The 27,858-nt window shown below is 40.1% G+C and overlaps 1 protein-coding gene across 3 annotated transcripts in view; it reads left to right on the top strand.

The window, feature by feature from the left end:
- Positions 1–27,858, top strand: part of ADAMTS12 (ADAM metallopeptidase with thrombospondin type 1 motif 12) — a 424,853-nt gene that overhangs the window by 301,704 nt on the left and 95,291 nt on the right. For all 3 annotated transcript variants that reach the window (XR_010840098.1, XM_059060818.2, XM_067030856.1), the window contains 2 exons: positions 17,115–17,241; positions 25,172–25,385. Coding sequence is in view for 2 of the 3 variants with exons in the window: in XM_059060818.2 (XP_058916801.1) it covers positions 17,115–17,241; positions 25,172–25,385 (341 nt within the window). In the remaining variant the exon portion in view is untranslated. The remainder of the gene's footprint in view (positions 1–17,114; positions 17,242–25,171; positions 25,386–27,858) is intronic.

The following is a 27,858-nucleotide window of genomic DNA, read 5'->3' as shown; positions in this document are numbered from 1 at the left end:
TTCAGTCTCCATAGCTATCATTTTTGTGGATACATTGTATTTCACTGGCAAGACAGAACAAAATTCCCTTAGCCAGTTCCTTATTGATCATAATCCTTTGATGAGCATCTTTGGGCCCATGTGAAGAATGATCTCATTAAATTTTAATTTGTAGATGGAATTTCTAGGTTCAAAAAGTAACATGCTTATACCAAATGTTAAGAAACTTATTACCACATTGATTCCCATAGTAAAAAGGTTACAAACAGGTAGTAGCAATCATTTTATTTTATTTTACTTTATTTTGTTATCGTGTCATTCTAGTTTTACACTTTTTCACTGGAAAATATTGCAAAGGCCCCAGCAAAAAGGAGAATGCAATAACAAACTCCTGTAAATCAACCACTCAACTTTATCAGATCTTATTATGTCATGTTTGTTTCAAGCTTCATTTTTAAAGAGTAAGAAATTGCACAAATACACTTGAAGAGCACCGCCTAACTCCACTCCCTTTCCTTTTCCCCCAGAGTTAACTAGGGTCAATGTTTTATTTCCATGTGGCAGAAACACTAGAAGGGAAGGAAACGAGATAGAAGATCTTGGCAGTGGTCTGGGGAAGTGATAATAGTGGCTTGAACTAAAGTTAAGGTGGTACAGATGGAAAAATCATGCAAATGTGGAGATATTTAGGAGCTGTACTAGACCGAACTTAATGGTTGATTCCATTTATCTTTTGATAGAGAGTGGTTTGTGCGTGAGGGAGGGTTGAAGGGTGACCCCAGTGTTCTCCTTTGCATAACTGGCCAAATGGTAGTGTCACTCACTGAAACAAGGAACATGTGACGAGAAACAGATCCCAAGAGGAGTTTATGATTACATGAGTTTAATTAAAGTGCCTAGGAGATTTCCAGGTGAAAATGGCCAAAGGCAGTAAGTAACATGCTTATTTTAAAAAGTAGTTCAGGGCTTCCCTGGTGGCGCAGTGGTTGAGAATCCGCCTGCCGATGCAGGAGACACGGGTTCGTGCCCCGGTCCGGGAAGATCCCACATGCCGCGGAGCAACTGAGCCCGTGAGCCATGGCCGCTAGGCCTGCGCGTCCGGAGCCTGTGCTCCGCAACGGGAGAGGCCACAACGGTGAGAGGCCCGCATACCGCAAAAAAATAAAAAAATAAAAATAAAAAGTAGTTCAGACTGCCTATCTGTGTCAGTTTGGCTGCTATAAGAAAAACCATAGGCTGGGTGGCTTCAACAACAAACATGTACTTCTCACTGTTCTGGAGGCTGGGAAGTCCAAGATCAAGGTGCTGGCAGATTCAGTTCTTAGTGAGACTCTTCTTCCTGCCTTGTAGATGGCTACCCTCTCGCTGCATCCTCACATCTTATGTTCCTTTTTCTTTTTATAAAGGCATCAGTTCCGTCATGAGGACCTTACCCTCACGACGTAATTACCTCCCAAATGTGCCACCTCCAAATACCATGACACCGGGGGGTTAGGGCTTCAACATATGAATTTTAAAGGGACACATTCATTCCATAGCACTGTCTTAACAAACTTATTTTATCCAGAGTGGACTCCTGTTGTAATTATTTTGTTGTCTTTCTTGGTATTAGATTTCTTTATGGATTTTGGAATAATAATTTACAGGCTTGATTTGAGTGTGATTTCCATTTAGTTTATTTTATTTTTCTCTTTCCTGTCCCTTTCTTCCCTTTTCCTCTCTGTGTGCACCCATTCTTTCTAGTTTTTGCAGTTTTTTCCTGACCACACTGTGGGACCTCATTTCAGGACAGGACTTGCTAAGGTGGTTCAAAATTGCCTCTCCTAGTGACATTGAAAATACATTAGGAATTATCACAGAGCCAGTCTGGCAGCTTGGCTGAGTGCTCGCATGAGAATCTGAGTCCTTACTTTGCAGCCTTCCTAGGCCTGAAAGTCATCAAGAGTTAAGGCTCTAAGAAGTTTGTGGTGATGGTGGTCTCCTTCCCATCTCAGGTGGAGCAGTCAAAGCCCTCAGAGTTCACGGGGGCTGCGCACGTGGCCACCACCCACCAACAGCTTCTGGCTGAGAGCCCGGCAAACCCTTCACCTAGGTCCTGCTCACCCTTTTGCCGGGATGTTTACCTACGTTTAAGCATTGTGACATTTTGGTCTTCCCTTTTTATATAGTTACAATTTAATATCTTTTATAATTTACATTTTACATATAATTTACATTGTGCACTTGGAGCAAAGAGCTGCTTAAGTGTAAATTCAAGAAGATGTAATCAGTCATTGGCTTCTTATCTGGATGAAGGCTTTTGGAGGAGAACCAAAACAATGAGTTCCAAGGGGAAGATGAAACTCTGCCTCCTCTGGCTCAGTCCTGACCCTGCCAAGGAAGGAGGGCCCAGTGGGGCTTTGCCTGTGCCCGTCCGCCAAAGGCTGTGACGTGTCTCTAAATCAACAGCCCTCCCCTCCCCACCCAGGCAGCTTGTGTTTACAATCAGCTTCTTCTGGCAACTCTGTATCTGTTTGCTTCAAGAGAATATTTTGCCTCCACATATGTACCCCTTCTCCTTTTTAAAGGATGGATTTAAACAAGATGCCTCCAGGAACGAGGACAAAATGAGTATATTCACAGAGGAGTCCAAAAACTACAATTTGAGGGAAAATGCAATAATTTTTGATGAGATGGGTGAAGGACAAGAAGCGAGTTATGTCAATTATTGTAGACACAATTTTGTGATTAAATCTGGAAAAAAGGCAGCCTGTTCTTCCTGCTTTTATTTTATTAACAGCTGAGGTAGTTAAAGTTATTTAAAAGAAAATAAAATTTATGATTAAAAAAAATTCACCAAGATGTTATTTCCTTAGTTTGACTATTTAAAAATTTTTATCATCTTTGTTCAAGAGCAGAAATCCGTATGAAAAATTGGCAAGAGTATATTATAAATTTAGCTAACTGTCATCAAAGCCAGCCCAGTTATTTTCCACAGCCCACTTTTCCAAGGTAAAGAGGACTCAGAGTATACCAGCAACGGGCCTATCTCTCCACTAGTGTTCGTTCTTCTGTCCTCTCCACCATATTTACTTTCACTCCTGCCTTATCTGTGGGGCATGACTTTCTGGGAGAATTTAGGACTAGCTGTCCCTTGGGAAAGTTTGGAAGGGAATGGAATAGCAAGTGCTACCGTTCATTACAAGAGGCTTGTTGAAGAAAATTTACCCCCGGTCACCCATCCAGAGATCAACCATGAAAGTGCAACCAATGGATTATCTGTGGAGGAACAGCTGCAGAAATGGCTTGACACAGATGCTGGTCTCAATAGGAAGCTTCAGGACTCCTTATTAAACAACAAAAATATTTTGGCAAAACCTCAAGATCACTTTCCTAAAAATGTAAAAGCCATAGTTTTGCCCCGTGGCAACCCTAGTACTGCAGGAATCTGTCAGTTGTAATATATTCTAACCAGAATTCCCATGTGTCTTATAAAACTTACAGCAATGGCGCTGCTGTCAGACAATGGGTCATCACTTCTGAATGTGACCTTTGCCAGTTGTGTGCTCTGTTGTCTCCTCTGTGCTGTGCTTTTGTTCTAGAAGCACAACAATGGCGTGCACAAAAGGGAGAACATTTTCTCCTGCCCCACCCTGGATGTCACCCTGCTTGGCTGAATTCTCTTTGGAGTGTAGCCATTGTTCCTTTGTTTAAGGAATGTCACATTCTGAGGGGAAAAGGCAAATACTGAAAACTCCACTGACCTATATACACTAACATGTATAAAATAGATAACTAATGAGAACCCGCTGTATAGCACAGGGAACTCCACTTCGCTGTACAGTAAAAACTAACACAACATCATAAAACAACTATACCCCAATTAAAAGAAAAAAAAAGAAAACTCCAAAGACCATGCGAAGCTCCTGGAGATTGCTTGAACTGTTCTAAGCTGCCTTAGAACTAGATCATGTTCATTAGAAATAAATACATGTAGAACAGATACTTACATCACTGAAACTAGTTCTTACAGAGTCTGACAGTATTCCTAGTAAGGCTCAAAATAATCACGTGCATTTGAGATATGTCCACATATCCTTGATAAAGCATGAGAATAATAAATGAGGGCACATATTTCACTCTGATTCTGATGGGTGACCATATAGTGATGTTTAGAGGACAGAAAATCAGAGTCAGATACTTCCTTGACTTTTTAAAATTGCACTCATCTTGGCGCTGATCCGTCTGACTTTGTCCTCTGTAATTGTCAGATAGGATCAACCAAGTCCAGATATTGATCTCTAAAAATATCTGGAGGATTTTTTTTAATATGTAGGACTTCATAAAAATAATAGGATTTATTGAGATGCATTTAAACATATGCTATGGAATGAGGATTATATAGTTTACCACATGCATAAATATATAAAACAAGCTACGAGTAATACACAGTGGAGACCTGACAACCTTCCAGTTGTACTTCACCAATGAACTAATGAAAACTCTTAGCCCAGAGTAGCTAATCTGCTTTTTTTAGTGATTGCCCTAGAGTTTGCAACATGTGTTTACAGCTAATCCAATCCACTTTCAGATAACACTGTAGCACTTCAGTGTTATGAGTACTTTATAATAACAAAATTATAGGCAGTATGAGTACCTTATAATAGCAAAATAATCCTGGTTCCTGCCTCTCGTCCCTTGTATCATTTTTGTGATTCATTTCACTTCTATATGTGTACCTAAGCACATATACATATATATCATATATACATAAGCATCATAATCAAAATAATTGAATATATTATTGGTATTATTATTTTGAACAAACTGTTTTCTGTTAGATCAACTCAGAATAGGAAAAATGAAAGTTTTTATTTAACCTTCATTTATTGCTTCTTTAGTGTTTTTCCTTTCTTTATATAGATCCAAGTTCCTGATTTTTAATATTTTCCTTTTTTCTAAAGAATCTCTTTTAACATTTCTTTCCTGCAGGTCTATTGGCAACGAATTCCTTCAGTTTCTGTTTGTCTGAGAAATTATTTCTCCTTCACTTTTGAATGGTAATTTCACAGGGTGTGGAATTCTAAGTTGGTGGGGTTTTTTCTCTCAACACCTTAAATATTTCACTCTGCTCTCTTGCTTGCGTGAGTTCTGAGAAAGTCACATGCAGTTCTTTCTCTGTGCCTCTGTAGGTAAGGTGTTTTTTCCCTCTGGCTTCTTTCAGGACTTTGTCTTTGATTTTCTGTAATTTGAAAGTGATATGCCTAGGTGTAGTTTTGGGGGTTTTGGGGGGGCATTTATTATACTTGCTGTTTTGGGGTATCCTGGATCCACGGTTTGGTATCTGATATTAAGTTGCTGAAATTCAGGTTCCCGTGGTAGTCAGCTTATGATTCTCTACTCTGGAAAGTAGAGACTCATTCACTCGTCTGTCTCTATTCACTCATCTGTCTCTCCAGTCTTGGGAGCAGCAGTTTGCCCTGTGCCCTTTCCTCTCTCATATCCAAGAAGAATTGTTGATTTTTCAGTCTGTTCAGCTTTTTACTTGTCATTACAACAGAGTGGCAACTTCCAAGTTCCTTACATGTGGAACCTTTAACCAGAATTCTTTCCAAGGTGGCTAATCTAATATTCTCTTATTCTACTGGTCGTCTTAGTCCTATCCCATCCCATTTTTATCACATGCAGCCGGCAGAGATTAGACCCTCCCCTGTTTCCAAGGCCTTAGTTTGTTCCCTAATAGTGCACTTGCTGGGGATTTCTCAGTTGGTTTCTCTGAAGGCTTTCTTTGCTCAATATACCCTGCAAAATGCTGAATGTTTGCTTTTCTTGTTAACCCTGTGAGTTTTGTGAGATGTTGCAGGCCTCTGACTTTCTTTAAGTGTGTGCTTTGCCTGATTTGTACACAGTGGCTACAGAAGAGGAGTTATAAGCAGGAAAGAATACTTCTTGATTGTGGTAAATTTTGAAAATGGTCCCTACCTTGTTCCATTAAGCATTCTTCAAGCACCAGCGATGCTCCTGTTTGAGCATTTCTTACGTATTTCTTACATACTTTCTTTCTGACCATGACAGTCAATGTATATAATCAGTTCATTGGGATTTCAGGGAGGAAAAAACTATTGGCTTTGAGTCTTACCAATGTTGTGAGAAGTATGGGTTTCAGCAATGGATAATAAAATCAGTGTGTTTGAGCTCTTGCAGCGATGGGACTCAAGTTCTTCTTGACTGAGCCTTCATTATGAAGGATAGATCTGAACTCATTGATCAAGGAAGTCAGAGATGAAGGGGGTCAAAGAGCCAGAAAATACAAAGTAAATATTTGGTGGGAACTGAAATTGAAAGTTGGGTAGATTTAGGATGGACTTGTCAACAAGATATATGGTTTTACAGTTCCTACTCTTACCATCTTCTATGAAGTTACATGTTATTTCTGTATATTGTAAGGGAATTGTGGCAGTGCCCTCTATTGAATCATAGAATTTTTATCATCTCACATTATTAAAATCAATGTTATATCCAATTTTAGGAGAATTCTAGATTATGTCCTAGGGTAAAATTTAACTTATACTGCTTAACTTGTACTCAAGTGGTTATATAAAGAGATCTTGGTATTTGTCAGTATTTTAAAAACTGGGTATAAAGTACTTTGAATCTCTTTCAGGTGATGTGATTAAATATTCAGTGCCTGAGTATCTTTCACCTTAAATTTTGATATAGTAGGAAATATTGCATTTTCTGCCATAGGTGATTACAATAAGTTGTCTTTACTTGCATTCTCTATACCCTTTCTAACTTGAATTTTTGAGCCAGAAAAATCTTATATGAACTAAATTAACCATATAACAGGCTGCTCACTTTATTTTACAATCTCAGTATTGAATTGAGAATATGATGAGCTATGTCACTATTTTATTTTGTTTTGGTTTTGGACATAAGAAACTTTACTTGTTCTTATATCAAGGTATAATTTCCACTTGAAATGATCAGGTTCAGGGGTATATGAAGATAATTCTTTTTTTTTAAACATCTTTATTGGAGTATAATTGCTTTACAATGGTGTGTTAGTCTCTGCTTTATAACAAATTGAATCTGCTATACATATACCCCCATATGTCCTCCCTCTTGTGTCTCCCTCCCTCCTTACCCCCCTATCCCACCACTCTAGGTGGTCACAAAGCACCGAGCTGATCTCCCTGTGCTATGTGGCTGCTCCCCACCAGCTATCTATTTTACATTTGGTAGTATACATAACTCCATGCCACTTTCTCACTTTGTCCCAATTTCCCCTTCCCCTTCCCCTTCCTTGTGTCCTCAAGTCCATTCTCTATGTCTGCTCCTTTATTCCTGTCGTGCCCTTAGGTTCATTCTCTACATCTGTGTCTTTATTCCTGTCATGCCCCTAGAACCATTTTTTTTTTAGATTCCATATATATGTGTTAGCATACAATATTTATTTTTGTCTTTCTGACTCACTTCACTCTGTATGACAGTCTCTAGGTCCATCCACCTCACTACAGATAACTCAATTTCATTTCTTTTTATGGCTGAGTAATATTCCATTGTATATATGTGCCATATCTTTTTTATTCATTCATCTGTTGATGGACACTTAGGTTGCTTCCATGTCCTGGCTATTGTAAATAGAGCAACAGTGAACATTGTGGTACATGACTCTTTTTGAATTATGGTTTTCTCAGGGTATATGCCCAGTAGTGGGATTGCTGGGTCGTATGGAAAGTCTATTTGTAGTTTTTTAAGGAACCTCCATACTGTTCTCCATAGTGGCTGTATCAATTTACATTCCCACCAACAGTGCAAGAGGGTTCCCTGTTCTCCACACCCTCTCCAGCATTTATTGTTTGTAGATTTTTTGATGATGGACATTCTGACTGGTGTGAGGTGATACCTCATTGTAGTTTTCATTTGAATTTTTCTAATGATTAGTGATGTTGAGCATCCTTTCATGTGTTTGTTGGCAATCTGTATATCTTCTATGGAGAAATGTCTTTTTAGGTCTTCTGCCCATTTTTGGATTGGGTTGTTTGTTCTTTTGATATTGAGCTGCATGAGCTGCTTGTAAATTTGGAGATTAATCCTTTGTCAGTTGCTACACTTGCAAATATTTTCTCCCATTCTGAGGACTGTCTTTTCATCTTGTTTATGGTTTCCTTTGCTGTGCAAAAGCTTTTAAGTTTCATTAGGTGCCATTTGTTTATTTTTGTTTTTATTTCCATTTCTCTAGGAGGTGGGTCAAAAAGGATTTTGCTGTGATTTGTGTCATAGAGTGTTCTGCCTCTGTTTTCCTCTAAGAGTTTGATAGTGTCTCGCCTTCATTTAGGTCTTTAATCCATTTGGAGTTTATTTTTGTGTATGGTGTTAGGGAGTGTTCTAATTTCATTCTTTTACATGTAGCTGTCCAGTTTTCACAGCACCACTTATTGAAGAGGCTGTCTTTTCTCCATTGTGTATTCTTGCCTCCTTTATAAAAAATAAGGTGACCGTATGTGCGTGCGTTTATCTCTGGGCCTTCTATCCTGTTCCATTGATCTATATTTCTGTTTTTGTGCCAGTACCATACCGTCTTGATTACTGTAGCTTTGCAATGTAGTCTGAAGTCCAGGAGCCTGATTCCTCCAGCTCAGTTTTTCTTTCTCAAGATTACTTTGCTATTCGGGGTCTTTTGTGTCTCCATAGAAATTGTGAAATTTTTTGTTCTAGTTCTGTGAAAAATGCCATTGGTCATTTGATAGGGATTGCATTGAATCTGTAGATTGCTTTGGGTAGTACAGTCATTTTCACAATGTTGATTCTTCCAATCCAAGAAGATGGTATATCTCTCCATCTATTTGTTTCATCTTTAATTTCTTTCATCAGTGTCTAATAGTTTTCTGCATACAGGTCTTTTGTCTCCTTAGGTAGGTTTATTCCTAGGTATTTTATTCTTTTTGTTGCAGCGGTAAATGGGAGTGTTTCCTTAATTTCTCTTTCAGATTTTTCATCAGTAGTGTATAGGACTGCAAGAGATTTCTGTGAATTAATTTTGTATATTGCTACTTTACCAAGTTCATTGATTAGCTCTAGTAGTTTTCTGGTAGCATCTTTAGGATTCTTTATGTATAGTATCATGTCATCTGCAGTAACAGCTTTACTTCTTCTTTTCCAATTTGGATTCCTTTTCTTTTTTTTTCTTCTCTGACTGCTGTGGCTAAAACTTCCAAATCTAAGTTGAATAATAGTGGTGAGAGTGGACAACCTTGTCTTGTTCCTGATCTTAGAGGAAATGGTTTCAGTTTCTCACAATCGAGAATGATGTTGGCTGTGGGTTTGTCATATATGGCCTTTATTTTGTTGAGGTAAGTTCCCTCTATGCCTACTTTCTGGAGAGTATTTAGCATAAATGGGTGTTGAATTTTGTTGAAAGCTTTTTCTGCATCTGTTGAGATGATCATATGTTTTTTCTCCTTCCGTTTGTTAATATGGTTTATCACATTGATTGATTTGTGTATATTGAAGAATCCTTGCATTCCTGGGATAAACCCCACTTGATCATGGTTTATGATCGTTTTAATGTGCTGTTGGATTCTGTTTGCTGGTATTTTATTGAGGGTTTTTGCATCTATGTTCATTAGTGATATTGGCCTGTAGTTTTCTTTCTTTGTGACATCTTTGTCTGGTTTTGGTATCATGGTGATGGTGGCCTCACAGAATGAGTTTGGGAGTGTTCCTCCCTCTGCTATCTTTTGGAAGACTTTGAGAATGATAGGTGTTAGCTCTTCTCTAAATGTTTGATAGAATTAGCCTGTGAAGCCATCTGGTCCTGGGCTTTTGTTGTTGGAAGATTTCTAATCACAGTTTCAATTTCAGTGCTTGTGATTGGTCTGTTCATATTTTCGATTTCTTCCTGGTTGAGTCTCAGCAGGCTGTGCATTTCTAAGAATTTGTCCATTTCTTCCAGGTTGTCCATTTTATTGGCATAGAGTTGCTTGTAATAATCTCTCATGATCCTTTGTATTTCTGCGGTGTCAGTTGTTACTTCTCCTTTTTCATTTCTATTTCTATTGATTTGAGTCTTCTCCCTTTTTTTCTTGATGAGTCTGGCTAATGGTTTATCCATTTTGTTTATCTTCTGAAAGAACCAGCTTTTAGTTTTATTGATCTTTGCTATTGTTTCCTTCATTTCTTTTTCATTTATTTCTGATCTGATCTTTATGATTTCTTTTTTCTGCTAACTTTGGGATTTTTTTGTTCTTCTTTCTCTAATTGCTGTAGGTGTAAGGTTAGGTTGTTTATTTGAGCTGTTTCTTGTTTCTTGAGGTAAGGTCGTATTGCTATAAGCTTCCCTCTTAGAACTGCTTTTGCTGCATCCCATAGGTTTTGGGTCGTTGTGTTTTCATTGTCATTTGTTTTTAGGTATTTTTTGTTTTCCTCTTTGATTTCTTCATCAATCACTTGGTTATTAAGTAACGTGTTGTTTCGTCTCCATGTGTTTGTATTTTTTATAGATTTTTTTCCTGTGATTGATATCTAGTCTCATAGCATTGTGGTCGAAAAAGATACTTGATACAATTTCAGTTTTCTTAAATTTACCAAGGCTTGATTTGTGACCCAAGATATGATCTATCCTGGAGAATGTTCCATGAGCTCTTGAGAAGAAAGTGTATTTGGTTGTTTTGGGATGGAATGTCCTATAAATATCGATTAAGTCCATCTTGTTTAATGTATCATTTAAAGCTTGTGTTTCCTTATTTATTTTCATTTTGGATGATCTGTCCATTGGTGAAAGTGGGGTGTTAAATTCCCCTACTATGAATGTGTTACTGTTGATTTCCCCTTTTATAGCTGTTAGCATTTGCCTTGTGTATTCAGGTGCTCCTGTGTTGGGTGCATAAATATTTACAATTGTTATATCTTCCTCTTGAATTGATCCCTTGATCATTATGTAATGATCATTATGTATGATCATTCTTTGTCTCTTTTAATTGTCTTTATTTTAAAGTCTATTGTGTCTGATATGAGTATTGCTACTCCAGCTTTCTTTTGATTTCCATTTGCATGGAATATCTTTTTCCTTCCCCTCACTTTCAGTCTGTATGTGTCCCTAGGTCTGAAGTGGGTCTCTTGTAGACAGTATATATATGGGTACTGTTTTTGTATCCATTCAGCCAGTCTGTGTCTTTTGGTGGGAGCATTTAATCTATTTACATTTAGGTAATTATTGATATGTATGTTCTTATTACCATTTTCTTAATTGTTTTGGGTTTGTTTTTGTTGTTCTTTTTCTTCTGTTGTGTTTCTAGCCTAGAGAAGTTCCTTTAGCATTTGTTGTTAAGCTGGTTCAGTGGTGCTGAATTCTCTTAGCTTTTGCTTGTCTGTAAAGATTTTAATTTCTCTGTCAAATCTCAGTGAGATCCTTGCTGGGTAGAGTAATCTTGGTTGTACGTTTTTCCCTTTCGTCACTTTAAATATGTCTTGCCACTCTCTTCTGGCTTGCAGAATTCCTGCTAAAAGATCAGCTGTTAACCTTATGGGGATTCCCTTGTATGTTATTTGTTGGTTTTCCCTTGCTAATTTTAATATTTTTTCTTTATATTTAATTTTTGATAGTTTGATTGATATGTGTCTTGGCATGTTTCTCCTTGGATTTATCCTGTATTGACTCTCTGTGCTTCCTGGACTTGATTGACTATTTTCTTTCCCATATTAGGGGAGTTTTCAACTATGATCTCTTCAAATATTTTCTCAGTCCCTTTCTTTTTCTCTTCTTCTGGGACCCCTATAATTCGAATGTTATTGCCTTTAATGTTGTCCCAGAGGTCTCAAAGACTGTCCTCAATTCTTTTCATTCTTTTTTCTTTATTCTGCTCAGTAGTAGTTATTTCCACTATTTTATCTTCCAGGTCTTTTGTCCGTTCTTCTGCCTCAGTTATTCTGCTCTTGATTCCTTCTAGAGAATTTTTAATTTCACTTATTATGTTGTTCATCATTGTTTGTTTGCTCTTTAGTTTTTCTGGGTCCTTGTTAAACATTTCTTGTATTTTCTCCATTCTATTTCCAAGATTTTGGATATCTTTACTATCATTATTCTGAATTCTTTTTCAGGTAGTCTGACTATTTCTTCTTCGTTTGTTTGGTCTGGTGGGTTTTTACCTTGCTCCTTCATCTGCTGTGTGTTTCTCTGTCTTCTCATTTTGCCTAACTTACTGTGTTTGTTATCTCCTTTACACAGGCTGCATGTTTGTATTTCCCATTGTTTTTGGTGTCTGCCCCCAGTGGCAATGGTTGGTTCAGTGGGTTGTGTAGGCTTCCCATTGGAGGGGACTTGTGCCTGTGTTCTGGTGGATGAGGCTGGATCATGTCTTTCTGGTGGGCAGGACTGCATCTGGTGGTGTGTTTTAGGGTGTCTGTGACCATATTATGATTTTAAGCAGCCTCTCTGCTAATTGGTGCGGTTGTGTTCCTATCTTGCTAGCTGTTTGGCATAGGGTGTCTAGCACCGTAGCTTGCTTGTTGTTGAGTGGAGCTAAGTCTTAGTGCTGAGATGGAGATCTCTGGGAGAGCTTTCGCCATTTGATTCTATGTGGAGCTGGGAGGTCTCTGGTGGACCAATGTCCTGGAACTTGGCTCTCCCACCTCAGAGGCATAGGCCTGACACCCGGCCAGTACACCAAGACCCTGTTAGCCACACGGCAGTTGAGTGGTTTATTACCAAGGATTTTAAAGCACAGGTACCAACAGCCAGATGAAGAAATTCATAGCGTTAGGTCGAGTACAAAGAAACTTCAATCCTATTGGAGTTTGGAGCCCAGCACAGTGGCACGTGGAGGCATTCTGCTTCACCAACTTGGAAGCTCTCTGAAACCCCTCCTTTTGGATTTTAATGGTCGCTTCACTACACAGGCATGGTTGATTAAATTCTTAGGCATTGGTGATTAATTCCTGAAGATAATTCTTAAAAAGTAAAAGGTCTTAAGTGATCTCTCACTGCTAGTATCTAATAAGATTTACCAAATATTTACAGGTTCACAGTGACACTCTCATGGCTATGTGGAGAAAGCAACTCAGAATCCTCTATAAATAACATTTTGAATTTGATTGTCATATATTTTAGAAAGTGATTGATTTCCACTTAATACCTTTTTCAAGTAAATACTTCTAGATAAGCATCTAACTTAGTTCTGGGCCAATATATTGATTGGCATCCTTAATTAACTAGAATTTCTTTGGGGACTGTGTTCAATGTGTAAGAGAAAGGGGCCAAAGGCAAAGCCAGATTAAAAGCCAATATTGTTTGTCTTTTTTGAATTCCAGGGAAATTTCAAGGTCATACAGATTCAGCCTTAAGCTCTTCTACTTTCTACATTTGCAGTGTTACATCATGATCACTGCTCTAAATAGGATGACCTCATTCTAACCCCCTCCACAAGAGGTATTACAATATCCTATGTCAAAGAAAGATTCTGTTATCCCAGTAGTTGGTTTACAGAGTTAATTAATGACTATGTCACTCAAGATTGGTGGTTTGATTTTTTTTTTACTACAAAGGAGATATTATCAGTCAGGGTGCCCTGCACACCCAAACAGAATACCGTGACTACTTTCAAAGGTGTGGGTTGGACTTAGGGAAACCAAGAAAGATGATTCATTACCTCTGTCCATTAATAGCAGAGGATTGGGGGAACAAAGCTACCATCCTAGGCTTGAAGAAGTAAAAAGGAACAGTTATCCTAAGAAACAGCGCCTCCATTCCCCGAATCCAACTGGAAGCCACAGCAATCTATAGCATCAGCTTCCCAGGGTTCCGGGCAGCTGCAGAAGGGATCTGGAGTGGAAACAGAAAAAGTGTAACACAGGAGAGGATGAAATGAAAAGTCAATAAAATCAGTAGTGGTTAGTATCCTAGCAAGCCAAGCTGGATGGTAGCTCTGGGTCTTGACTTGAGAAAGGAAGAAAGCTAGCATTTATTAAGTACTGTTCTACTTACTACTGCTATCTAACATATCAACCTAAATTTAGTATAGTAAAACAACCATATGCTCCTGGTCAGAAATTTAGACAGGATGCAGTGGGGATGGTGTGTCTTAGCTTTGCAGTGTTTGCCACCTTACCTAGGAAGACCTAGATGGCTAAGAATGACTCAGATGCCTTGGACCTGGAGTCATCTGTAGGCTTCTGTGCTCAGATGACTGGCACATGGGCTGGGTGGCTCACTAGGGACTGTCACCTGGACCACCTACACCTGGCCTCTCCAAGGGTATAGGCTTCTTATGCCATGGCAGCAGAGGCTCCTGAGAGTGACAGATCCAAAAGAATCAGATAGAAGCAGCATGGTCTTTTATGACCTAGCCCCTGAACTCACACAACTTCAATTCTGCATTCAGTCCCAGGCCAGGGTAACTAGACTCCGTGTCGTGATGGAGTGATATCATGGTCACGTTGTAGAAGAACATGCCAGATGAGAGATTATTGTTGCAGCCATCTTTGGAAAATACAACTTGTCATATTCACATTTACTAAGGCAATATGAACTAATAATTTTGAAACTTTCTGACAACAGTTGCAACAAACTATTTTCCAAGTTAATGGTAAAATTACATTAACCAGAATCCTCTTATTAGCCAGTGTTTTCAATGATTAAACTTTATCTTCCCTTCATGGATTATAGATTGTTAAATGTGGAAGACACTCCCAGAAATCAACTAGCTCAGCATCCTGCCCTTAAACAGTCTGAATGTCATTATTCTCATTTTCCTGCAGTTAGCCAAGTGACAGGTAGAAGGAAAAGTATACACTAGAACCCAGGACCCTTGGATTTTATTGATTTAACCAGAATTTGATAAGGAATGAAATTATAGATTAAATTTTACCAACACAAGCATCAACGTAGAGGCAGAAGCACCTGGCCAGGTATTGTGTTCCTATAACATAGGAGAAATCAATCTTCTGAGCTGGAGCCCCTCATTGGAGGGTTTGGGCTTAGCTTTTTATCTGTCAAGTGAGAACTCAAGAGCTAGAAGAATAGAAGATTAGTGTTCACCACCACCATTAATTCCAACAGGAAAACCCTGACACGTTGTTATTAATTTCCCTCCATGCACTTGGCAGTACCTGTGTGGCCCGTCCATCTGTTCATCTGGCTGCCGGCCCAGCAGATTGACCCATGAAATGTTATTAACTTCCTGGTGGACACTTTTTATAATGTTCTGTGCCCTCCTACTACTTCTGGAGTCAAGCCCTGAGCATGCTTATCTTTGCTATCCATGCACAGAAACAAGGTTTTTGGAGGATGTTTTCAGCCTCTGAGCGTCACCTGACAGTTGCCTTTTATTTTTGACATCAAGCATTTGCCAAACGACCCAAAGTTTTAATGAAACTTCTAAGAGCTAAGCTTTTTCTTTTTTCTCTTCTATGATGGCAGATACATGTCAGCTTTTCTGGCTTCAACCATTTCAGTCTCCACTCCACTCACATTGTCTAAGACTTCTCTGTAGGTGTTCGTGTCTTTCCAGACAGTGACTCACTCATTGTACCATGAAAGTTTCTTTCATAATGTTGCTTCCAGCTATTCGTAGTGCTTTATTTATATGACAAAAGCAAAAGAACACATAGTCTATCAGTTGAGAAAGCCTGAGTGGTTGAAAGGTTACCTATCTCTTTACAAGAATAAAATAGCATTAATTTAACAGTAAACTATTGTTGATTCATTTTAAAGGCTTCACTTACTGTTCTCCAACTGCCTCTGACATTTTTAAATGGCGAGATGCAATGTCTGGCATCTGAGTATGCATCCAGCCTGGAGTCCGCGTGAGGGAGTGTGAGGCAGTAGGTGGTAGGAGAGCTGCCCAGTTCGGGTCCCGCCAGCCTTGTGGTTGTGGGGAAGCCCCTCCAGGTCATGGGCACTAAAGTGAGGAGGTGACTAGCTTATTGGTGCACTCGTGGCCTTTCCAATTCTGGGCTTCACCAGTGAGCCCACTCGAGGCCTGGATGCCCTGAGAGCTCAGGGCGCCTCCCGCCGTGCAGACTGATGGCTCCATCCCCAGGGCCTCTGTCTTCAGTCTTCTCACCCAGCCTTTCACATTTCACATGGAAAGAAGCATTAGCCCTCTCGGGGGAGCTAATGACTCTCTTTCTCACTGCCCTTTACCTCTTAGTCTGTGAGGTTCTGGCCACTCCTCTGCGTTCTCTTGCTAATGATGTCCTAGCTGCTAGCAAAGCCACTGGTCCTTTCTTTTCCCTTCTCAACCTATGTGACTTCATTGTGCCTCTGCTTCCTCATCTGTCTAAGAGCAGTAATGATAGTGTTGACTTCATTGAGTTGTTGTGAGGTTTCAGTCATTATATATCATGGTGGATAATAGGTACTACATTATACACACACACACACACACACACACATATGTATATATATTTGTCTGCGTCATATATAGGTAGTCACACACACACACATACACAATTTTAAATAGTGGCCTGGGCAAGGCAAGCACCACATGTGTTAACTATTGTTATATATCCAAAGTGAAATCCAGCCCACACATGTGCTTTGTTTGCCTGTGGACCTGGCCATTCCCGTGTGCTTCTCTTACTTACTTACCCACCCGATTTCAGAAAGCAGCAGTATTATCAATCCCTGCTATCAAAACCCTCTACTTTCAAAAACATAACCTCTCAAACTTCACAACATTATTTTGAATTTTATTCCTATCTTTCAGAGTTTATAAACTCCAACTAATATAAAGTTCCCAACTCCTCCATCCCTTCATTAAAATAGTAATGTATGATTGTGTTATAACAACTGGTGGTGATATCTGCTTTCCCTATATAAATCTCACCTTGTTTTTTTTCTGGGTTTTTTTTTTTTTTTTTGGCATATGTGTGTTAGTCTTGTCTCCACAGCTAGATTGTAATCTTTATATTAGACTATATATCAATCTGCCTATATTATCCGTGGCCCTTCCTAAGCAAGATCTTTTCCACCCATTGCCTTCTGCAGCATGAGTAGAGAGAATAAGAGGTCCCCACTCCTCCTCCCTACGTTAAAACCAAATACTTTATGGACAACCTTCCCATCAGCTATGGGCATGACCAGGGGCCTCACCTGACACTGAGGATGTAGGCTCGGGATTTAATATATGTGAACCGTTCTGCCCGACCCCCAGGTGTACGCCGCCAGACTGCCCATTGCGTGAAGAAGGGTCGCGGGATGGTGAAAGCTACGTTCTGTGACCCAGAAACACAACCCAATGGGAGACAGAAGAAGTGCCACGAAAAGGATTGTCCACCCAGGTAAGCGTCGGTAACAGCTGGAGATCTGTGTGTCCGCCTACAGTGGTGGCTGGTTTAACAGTAATCCAGGGCTCGGTGCTGCAAGAGGTCCTTGAGGAGCCTTGATAGAGGAATTCTTAAGTGATACAGGCTGAGCTCTGGGGACTTGAAGTTGGCCCTGAGTGTAGTCATATGGTGGCTAAAAACTAGCCCCCAAATATCCACATCCTGGTCCCTAGAACCTGCAAGTGTTACTTTATTTAGAAGAAGAGTCTTTGCAGGTGTGATTAAAGGGTCTTGAAATGAGATTATGCTCAATTACCCACTTGGGCCCTAAATTCCATCACAGTGTCCTTACAGGAGAGTCAGAGGGAACTTTCTCTCTCTCTCTCTCTCTCTCTCTCTCTCTCTCTCTCTCACACACACACACACACACACACACACACACACACATGAGAAACAATATGAAGTTGGAGCAGAGAGATTAGAAGATGCTGGCCTAAAGATTGGAGTGATGGGCCACAAGCCAGGGAGTGCTGGCAGCCAACAGAGATTGAAAAGAGACAAGGAATGGCTCTTCCCTAGAGCCTTCGAAGGGAGTACAGCCCTGCCCAAAACTTGACTTCCTCCCAGTAATACTGACCTGGATGTCTGGCCTCCAGAACTGTAAGAAGCTAGATTTCTGTTGTTTTCAGCCACCAGGTTCCTGGTGATTTGTTACAGCAGCCCTAGGAAACGAACACAGGCAGCAGACTAATTAACGTAAGCATAATGTCAACGCAGGGGGAGAGCAGAGACAATCCTTCCACCAAGTCACAGAGGCACCAAAGCTTGGAAAACCATGTGATTAGGGTTTCCTCAGGGCATGTGGCAAAGGATTTTCTGAAGTAACACAAATATGTCACTTCCTAAGGAAGCTAACAGCCAGGAGGGCTTCGTGAGATACACGCACACCAGCAAGACGGAGCTGTTGCTGTCAGGGCTGGGACCAGCAGGCAGGCATCTGGATGCCTTCCTAACGCCTTCCCTCCTCATCCCTGTCCACGGTCCCTGTCCTCCCTGGGGCTTTGTGGTTTACCTGACCTCTCTTTATCTCTCAGTTCTAAGAGCGTCATTGTTAGAACAAGGTAAACGATACTTTGGGTTTTTGTTTTCCTGGAAGGCTTCCTAAGCTGAGTGCATGGATGCAGTTTGTTGACTCAGAGCAAAATTTTGGAATGGACCAATTACACAACCCCCTCCCACAAAATCAGGAATGAAACCCCGGCAGTTAGAATGGAAGTGCAGCAAATACCTGGAACCAGGTCACCAGGCAGTCACTGTGCTGTCCCAGTCAGCACAAACGTGACATCCGGTGCCCAGGTTTTCTTGGTGAGCTGGTGATCATTTTTGCAGCTGCTGCTTCTGCCATTCTACACCATTGTACTTCAAGGGAGGAAAACAATCCATCCTATTTCCAGTTTCTGCTGTTGTGTTGGAAACATAATTTCCTCCTATTCCCTCTAAGCAATTTGAAGAGTATACTTACGGAAGAAGAGCAAAGCATATGCAGTTTGACAAGTCTTTATAAATCCTTATTATTTGTATGATTTGGTAGCATTTTTTGTTTTGATTTCTCTCCGTCTGGCATCTATTTCCCAAGTTCCGAGTTTCTTGAGCTTCTGTACATGATTAATGCATGGGCTCTGGCTTGTGATACTTCAAGATCAACAAATTAGCAGATCAAGCCTGAATTTACCCAGTTCACATCTCAGGCTAAAGGCACAGCTTTCAGAGAGGGATATTAATGATCCCAATAGTGGTATTGGTTTTTTAAAAATTTTATAATTAATTAATTAATTATTATTATTATTATTATTTTGGCTGCATTGGGTCTTCATTGCTGTGCATGGGCTACTCTTCATTGCAGTGTGTGGGCTTCTCATTGCCGTGGCTTCCCTTGTTGCAGAGCATGGGCTCTAGGCACGCGGTCTTCAGTAGTTGTGGCATGTGGGCTCAGTAGTTGTGGCTCGTGGGCTTCAGAGCACAGGCTTAGTAGTTGTGGCACACGGGCTTAGTTGCTCCATGGCATGTGGGATCTTCCTGGACCAGGGATTGAACCCGTGTCCCCTGCATTGGCAGGCAGATTCTCAACCACTGGACCACCAGGGAAGTCCCCCAGTAGTGTTTTTTTTAAAACTGGAAAGTAAAATGTATGCCCTTGTTTTTTTTTTTTTATACTATAGGTGATACACATACCACACACACACACACACACACAAAATTACATGCATACATACATACATTTGTGTTTAAATTTATGGTACCTGTACTTGACCCCAGCTAGCTAATTTTATTGAAATTTCATTTTTAACATTTATTTGTCCTACTATTGTATATGTGTTCTTTTCCCTGAATCTGTATTTATTTATTTAATGCATCTGGACTAAACCTTTGTCAAAATAACAACTGGCAAATTCACCTATGGTGCTTCTCTTATGCAGTTCATTTCTGTTGAAATAGATAAGGCTCTCTAACTTGGTTAGAGATATTTGACTCCTGAAAATGTTAAGTAAATACAGCACATAACAGGTACAATTTCTGAAAATGCATTCTGAAGTAGCATATGATAAGCTAAATAGAATGCCATGAAATATTCCAACATAATGGTTAATTTACAGAAGTCCTTCTTACTTATGATTGCATTTCAGCTTCCCAAAAGATTCTTGATAAAGTCAGGGGGTAGAGGGTGGTTAGTATTCCCAGGTGGTAGAGAGGTAACTAACAATTTTTAAGAACCCACTATTTTTACTTTTTTCTTTTGCTTTATTTATTTACTTTTTTATTGATGCACCTACATTGACATATCATAATTACCCAAAGTCTATAGTTTACCATAGGGTTCTCACTCTTGGTGTTGTACATTCTGTGGGTTGTGACAAATATATAATGACATGTACCCATCATTATGTTATCATACAGAGTATTTTCACTACCTAAAACTCCTCTGTGCTTTGCCTATTCATCTCTACTTCCCTCCTTTGGCAACCACTGATCTTTTTACTGTCTCCATAGTTTTGCCTTTTCCAGAATGCCATATACTGGGAATCATATGGTATATAACCTTTCAAATTGTCTTCTTTCACTGTGTAATATGCATTTAAGGTTTTGCCGTGTCTTTTGATGGCTTGATAGCTCATTGCTTTTTAGTGTGAATAATATTCCATTGTCTGGATGGAATATCCATTCACTTTCTGAAGGACATCTTGGTTGCTTCCAAGCTTTGGCAATTATGAGTAAAGCTACTGTAAACATCCATATGCAGGTTTTTGTGCGAGCAACAAGTTTTCAGCTCCTTTGGGTAGATACCAAGGAGCGTGATTTCTGAATTGAGAACCCATTCTGTTTCAAGCCCTTTCCATATTACCAAACAATTTATTCATGTTAGCAATCCTGATTGGTAGATACTTTTATGTCATTGTACAGATGAGGACACTAAAGTCTTCACAAAAATTTTCCCAAGTCACTTAACAATAAGTGGTAGAGTCTAGATTTGAACCTAGATTGGTTTACTGAGAATTCTATGCTGGTGCTAGTACACCATGTTGCTGCCCAGGACCTCAGGATGAACAGCTTTTGGTAAAATTAGATTCCCCAAATTTACAATATTTCTCACACATTAAAACACAATGAAAATGTTATAAACAAGCAGAAAGTTCTAACTTCAAAGCTAAATCATGCCTGCAAACTCACAAGGGGATTAAAGAAAGGAAATTAATTTGCTTTTTTAAAGAATAAATAATAAATTTTGATGGCTGTGTTAATATTAATTTGTTTTTGAAAGCTTAGTCCAGTAGTTTCCTTGGATATGAATTTCAAGTTGCAATATCTTCCTCTATCACCTAATTTTCATGCTATCTGAAAAGTTCATACCCATCATTCAGAGCTGTCATTTCCCCCTCCTAAAATGATTTCATGTGCAAGATTTAATCTTTTATTTCTGGTTTATTGTCCTTCAGTAATAATTTGTCTCTACATCCAGTTTGGACATTCTGTGTTCTTTCCCAAATGGGTACTTAAGACAGATTCTAAAGATTTAATAAAAGCTTCTGGTAATCTAAACATAAGAAATATGTGTTGGGAACTTCCCTGGTGGTGCAGTGGTTAAGAATCTGCCTGCCAGTGCAGGGGACATGGGTTCGATCCCTGGTCCAGAAAGATCCCACATGCCATCGAGCAACTAAGCCCGTGTGCCACAACTACTGAGCCTGCACTCTAGGGCCCGCGAGCTGCAACTACTGAGCCCATGCCCCACAGCTACTGAAGCCTGCATGCCCTAGAGCCCAGGTTCTGCAATAAGAGAAGCCACGGCAATGAGAAGCCCACGCACTGCAGCGAAGAGTAGCCCCCACTCCCTGCAACTAGAGAAAGCCCACGCACAGCAGCAAAGACCCAACGTATCCAAAAAATTAAAACTAAAAAATTTTAAATATACATATATATATATATAAAGGAATATGTGTTATATGGTCAATGGCTTTCAGAATGAAATTCTTGTGCAGTGCTCTCCGGGATGGAATAGCCTGTCAAGAAAGAAATTCTTTGGAATTGAAAGTGTATCTGACTCCAGAAAGAGGTCATTTGAGTCTCTTCTTTATATGGACCTCTCTCTGAACTTTGGTTTACAGCAAAGTAAAGCTCTGCTAGCCTACAGCTGTGATGGTGCCCAGCATATCCAAATGCTCCATAAACTCCAACTCTACAAACTGTTTCTACCCTGGCAGCTGCATGTAGGTTTCAATGCCAAAAGAATGGCTCATGATTTAAATCCAGGTTTCTCAGCCTCAGCTCTAGAGCCACTCTGGGCTGGATAATTCTTTGCCGTGGGGGGTGTCCTGTGCATTGTAGGATATTTTGCAGCATCCCTCTTCTGTGCCCACTAGATGCCAAGAGCACACCTCCACCCTCATTTGTGACAACCAAAAATGTCTTCAGATATTCCCAAATGTCCCCTGGGGAGGTGGCTGTGGGAATCTCCATTGGTTGAGAACCACCAATCTAAATGAAAGGAATGGGGTCACTGAGACGGGGAAAAGTCCATGAGAGGTGGGAGAGGAATGAGCTTGGTGTGCATGGGAGACAACAAGAAAGCTAGAGAAAATGAGGTGGAATGAACAGGATACGGTGAGAATGTGCATACACTGTGTATAAAGATCAAGGAAGCAATGGTGCCTATGTTGTAATAAAGGTTGTTATCTTGGAATGTGGAATGCCAGTTGAATTGGATTTGGGGATGTACGTAAATGCTATTAGGGAAAAGATTAGTACAAAGAGAGTAATTATAAAAATTGTTATTTTTAAGGAAATTACTATTCTGAGCAAGAGTTTAACAAATTCAGATTAGGACTTTCAGTTTTCTGAGTAATGAGGGTTAGAAGGAGTTAGTTTTTGTAACTTATTGGTTTATTGGTAGTCAGAGCTTCCTGAGAAAGCACTGGTATGGGTGTGGGTAGAAGATACAGATCTTTGTACTTGAGTTCCAAACTATAGTAAACTTTTCCAAGGCAACTACAGGTTCTTTGAGGGTCTCGACACACACACACACACACACACACACACACACACACACACACACTTCTGTATTACACATAATTCATTCTAAAACCACAGTGTCCATTTTTGGGGGTAGGAAAATTTAAAGATAAACAATCAAATCCATTTATTTGGTATCATAACACCAGTGGTTTCTAATCCTGACTTCATATGAAAGTCATCAAAGAACTCTTAAAAAACACTGATACCTTGGCCCTGTGCCCAAGAGATTCTGGCCATCCAATGTAGCAATGGGGCCTGAACACTGATAACATTTTTTTTTTTTTTTTTTTTTTTTTTCTGATAACATTTTTAAAGCTCTCCAGGTGATGGTGCAGTGAGAATCACTAATAGAGCCCCAGTCCTTAGGACTTTTCCAAAGTAACTGGAATGATAAGATTGACTAACTATAGGGACTAACGAACGATCCAAGACAATGTGTGATCAATTATCCAATTGTACATTAGGATTGACAGGTGTCATGGACTTTTTGGCAAGAGAAAAATCAATGGCAAAAATGGAAAAAGTCATATTACGTTGTTGTTGCTTCTATGCTGATGAAACCAGAAAGGTTGTCTTATTGAGGGTGAATAAATGGGTGCGTTTGGCCTTTTGTCCTGCTGAGTTCTTTGCGTGTTATATTGTCCTTCTCACCAATCACTCAGAGCATGTAAACAGTCTTCTGTTGTAAATCTCCTAGAAGAGGTTTGATTATGGCAGACACTGAAAACAATGAGATGGACAACAGAGAACAATTTGGCAATAGCTCCTGAGTCCTAGGCCTGGAAAACGTTTGCAGGGAAATAAAGAGTATGGGGTTCACTCTAAACTAGGGACAAACATATGCAAGATGTCCCCAGGAGACTGTGGAGGAAATTTCAGAAAGAGAAACAAAGAAGTCTGTTATCACCTTGCAGTGACATAGCAGAAAGCCTTGTAGCAAGTAACTAGATATATTCGACTTTCAGTCAGCTCACATTAAGGCCCCTCCAGAATGGCATTTGATCTATTCGATAGTGTGTCTGGCCTCCCTTAGAAATGTCAGAGGTAGGACAGAGTAATTAGAATAATAGAGTGGGCATTTATTTGGTGTCATATCATATGGTTCCAGTATTAGCTCTTTATCCACACCAGATGGCCAGATGTTAAACACCAAAGAATAAATAAGTAATCTTACTTATTAACTGAAGAGTATAATAGACTTGAGGAAGAGCTTTCTTCTAATATTTTTAACCAGAAATTAAAAGTATAAGAATCCAAGAAGTTCTACCTAAATAAATCCAATATTTTGTAAACATAAGTAATAGTACAAAGTTTAATCTTCATCAAAATTCAATACTATCTCAAGGTCGGAAGGTTTCCTTAAAATCAGGAATGAAGGAATTCACATGCTGTACTGTTTTCCCATGAAAAACAAATATTCCATTTTATTCCTGCATAGACGGATGAAAAAGCAGACCATACGTCTATAGCAACGGTGGACCCAAACCACACTGGGTCAAGACACCTGTTCTGTATTTTGTGTCGAGGAAGATTTGCACAATGATGGGGAAGGAAGAAAAGAGGGGGCTCCGAAGAGGGCTCCTCGCCACTTTCAAAAGCAACTTCTGTGAAACCACTGGGCCCACATCCCAGAATCTTGAGCCAATCTTCCATGACAACAGGTAGAGGAAGAGGATCTTCATTTTTCCGTGGAGAATCCAGAATATTAATTTAGCCAACAGTTTCAACTATTCAACTTATCAAGGACAGCTGACAAAAAACGAAATTATTTCATAAGTTTCTTGTTTTTCTACTCCTTTCTTATTAAAGGGACCAGTAAGAATGTTAACAGGTAGACTGAGGGAGATGGGGGAGGGGTGGCAATGAAGGCCGTGCCCCTGATTGATTATCTGCTAAATAATTGAAAATTAGTAAGTGTTTAAGTACCTGCTTCACACTGAAGTAGGAAAACATTCAGTTAGGAGCCAGGAGACTTAGATTCTGATTGGATTCTTTTAGTCAAAAGCAGAAGTCCAAAGAACAATAATTACAAATGATTGAGTTTGTATTATGTCAGGCTCTGTACTCTGCACTGTACATAAACTGCTGTTTCGTTTCATCCACATCACTCATCTAAAGTCAGTGTCGTTACATCCATTTAACAGATGTGGAGAGTGAGGCCTAAACTTTCCTGAGGTTGCACAACAGAAAACTGGACCTCAGTTTTCTTGACTGAAAAGAGAGGGAATTTTTTTTTTTTTCTTTTTTCCATTTACAGACATCATTACTTAGCATCTACTTATGCCAAGTCGTCTGCAGGCTTCCGGAGCTGGGACTGAACAAGCTATGTGTGTCTCCTCCGGGTGATCTTCTCTCACATGTCCATGTGTGTCTGCAGGTGGTGGACAGGGGAGTGGGAAACATGTTCAGCGACATGTGGCCCCCACGGAGAGAAGAAGCGAACGGTGCTGTGCATCCAGACCGTGGGCTCTGATGAGCAGCAAGCTCTCCCGGCTCGAGACTGCCAGCACCTGCTGAAGCCCAAGACCCTCACCTCCTGCAACAGAGACATCCTGTGTCCGTCGGACTGGACAGTGGGCAACTGGAGTGAGGTGAGCTCAGGGGTCAAAAGGAAGGCCAGCGTTCCTCATGCTTCGTCAGCCCCCCACCCAGTCCTTTTCATTAATGAATCCAAAGTGACCCAGGGTAAAAGTGCACAATGGCCAGCGTTTATAACCTCTGGCCTACTTCCTGCATTTCCCACCTCCCAGTATCCTACCGTGCTTGTTTTCCGTTCTCACAGGATCTTCTTCTCACCTGCCCAGTGGTCAAATACCCACCAGGGATGAGCTGGATCTTGCTCGCTCAGACTCACGACAGATCATTGAAAAATCCTCAGGATTTTTGCTGGCCCATTATTAAACCAGTGGTAGCAGATCAGGGCTCCCCCACCTACCCCAAGAGCTGGTTTGTCAAACATTTACTGGTAGTTATGCTTCATACTAAAAAACCGAAGGCGGGTCCCTCTACTTGGCATGATAGACAGTAAGTTTACTTGCCACTGGGAGAAGCCCCTCATATCATCCATCTCTTCAATCCTGATCAAGGTTTAGGACATGTAACACTATTAGCTACATAAATTCAAATAGTGTTGCAGTTCCCCAAGATTAATCTGATCTAATTCTCTGCATATAATTAGAAATTCATGGGTTAGGAGCTCATGAAAGACTCCCAGGCTTTAATTTTCTTTGGGTCACTGTGGGACCCGGAACTCTCAGGCCTTGTGCTCCCAGAGTCTGTAGCAGAAGTAGACCTCTGCTTTCTCCAAGGGCGCTGGAGTCTCCAGGGGCCTTGCTCTGCTTTCCTATGCATATTTCAGTCGGTTACCTAAGGAATGACTAGAAAATAAATGATTTTGTAAAACCAACAGGCCAGAATTTATCGATGGATGCTGACTTCTTATGAGCTTCCTTGGGAAGCCACATGGTTTCCACAATAATGCTACCATTGACCAGAGTCTTAGGAATTCCTCTTAGACTCACCTTCAGAGAAATAGACAATATTTGATTCAGGAGAATGCCACAGGAAGTTGATTAGAATTAAGTCTGATGGACAAAGGAGTAATCTGATCCATTTGGATACAACCTTTGTGTTTAAAGTGATACTTGATTATAAATAAGTGCAATTGCTTTTCATAGCTTATAAAGTATTATCGAAAGAAGAATTCAAAATTTTGTAGAAGCAGAGCTTCCACTTCTGAAGATAACTATTTGAAAGCAGAAAACACTCATTTGAATACAGCCATTTTGATAACCTTATTTCCAAAACTGTTACATTAGCTCATAGTCACAGTTAAGGTTTATTTAGTTTCTAATTCTGTACAGAATATTCTCTGGAGCACCTGGGTGAAAATAAAGAAGATATGGTCCCTTTATTGTAAGAACTTATCAAATGGGAGAGCTAAGACCCCAAGAAAGAAAAGACAAAGGTATACATGTAAAGAAAACATACCTACAACCTAACACAGGCGTGTTACTGATGCATGTGCACACACATCAGTAACAGGCCGGAATATCCCCCCTGCTGTTCCTGGAAGGTACAATCACAGCCTGTGGCTGGCCTGACCTATTAGTCCACTGCCAACCTCGATTGCCGTAAATTACAGTGTTGTCAAAATAAGGCTGAATGGGGTCTTGTGGCTGGTCCATTAAATCTGTTTACCAAAAGTGCCGTGGGCTGCATGCAAAGCAGTTACTAATTTTTTTGTCATGTAAAATTTACTAATTGCTAGAATCTTCATGTATTTTCAAAGGACTGCAATTACACATTTGGCTGAGGAATTCTTGTCATTGTGTTTGTGTTTCTGGGGAGCAAAATGATGTGCCTAACTGGAGAACAAGGGCCTGAAAAATTGGCAGGATGACAGGTACTCAAGTCTGTTGTTCCAAATAGAGTCCACTGCATAGAATAGTGACAGCAGACACGGAATACAGTTTCCAGCGTCCACAGAGAGGCTGAGCCTCGGCCTTCATTCAAGAGATGTTGTCGGGAGAGGTGCTTTTAGTTAAATCAGCATCAGAATATTCATTGAATGGGTCTTCCTTTCTTCCCTTTGCTGTCTTGCTAATGTCTGTACACATTAGCCCTCTAATGGGCTTTGCTGAGATATGCTGACTGTCTTTGACATTCTATGCTGGGATACTTTTTTAAGAGATGATATAGTGATTCTTGCTACACATAGTAGTTATGGTCTAGATTTTGTCTTGAGATCAACATTAATTGATGAAAAGTAGTGTTCCAACAAGACCTGATCACTTGGTCTGTACTGGGCCATTTGGGTCACTCTGGATGAGTCTAAAGCTATAATGTAACTGGGTCAAAAGACCCGAGAACTGTGAGGCTCCTAGAATCCTGTAGAATTGTCCTCCCTGGGCTGACCAACGTGGAAAGCGGAAGAGGAAAGTCCATGAGCTGCCCTTCCCTGTCAAGGTTTTCCAGCTCTGGCAAGCCCTAACTGAGCTAGTGTTAAACCTCTCCCAGCCTTTACTCATTTAGAAAGACAGAGTTATTGTAAGGATGATAATG

This window comes from Kogia breviceps, chromosome 4 (assembly GCF_026419965.1).
Source record: "Kogia breviceps isolate mKogBre1 chromosome 4, mKogBre1 haplotype 1, whole genome shotgun sequence".
Classification (NCBI taxonomy): domain Eukaryota; kingdom Metazoa; phylum Chordata; class Mammalia; order Artiodactyla; family Physeteridae; genus Kogia; species Kogia breviceps.
Note: the sequence above shows the minus strand (reverse complement) of the source record. Positions and strands in the feature narration are given on the sequence as shown.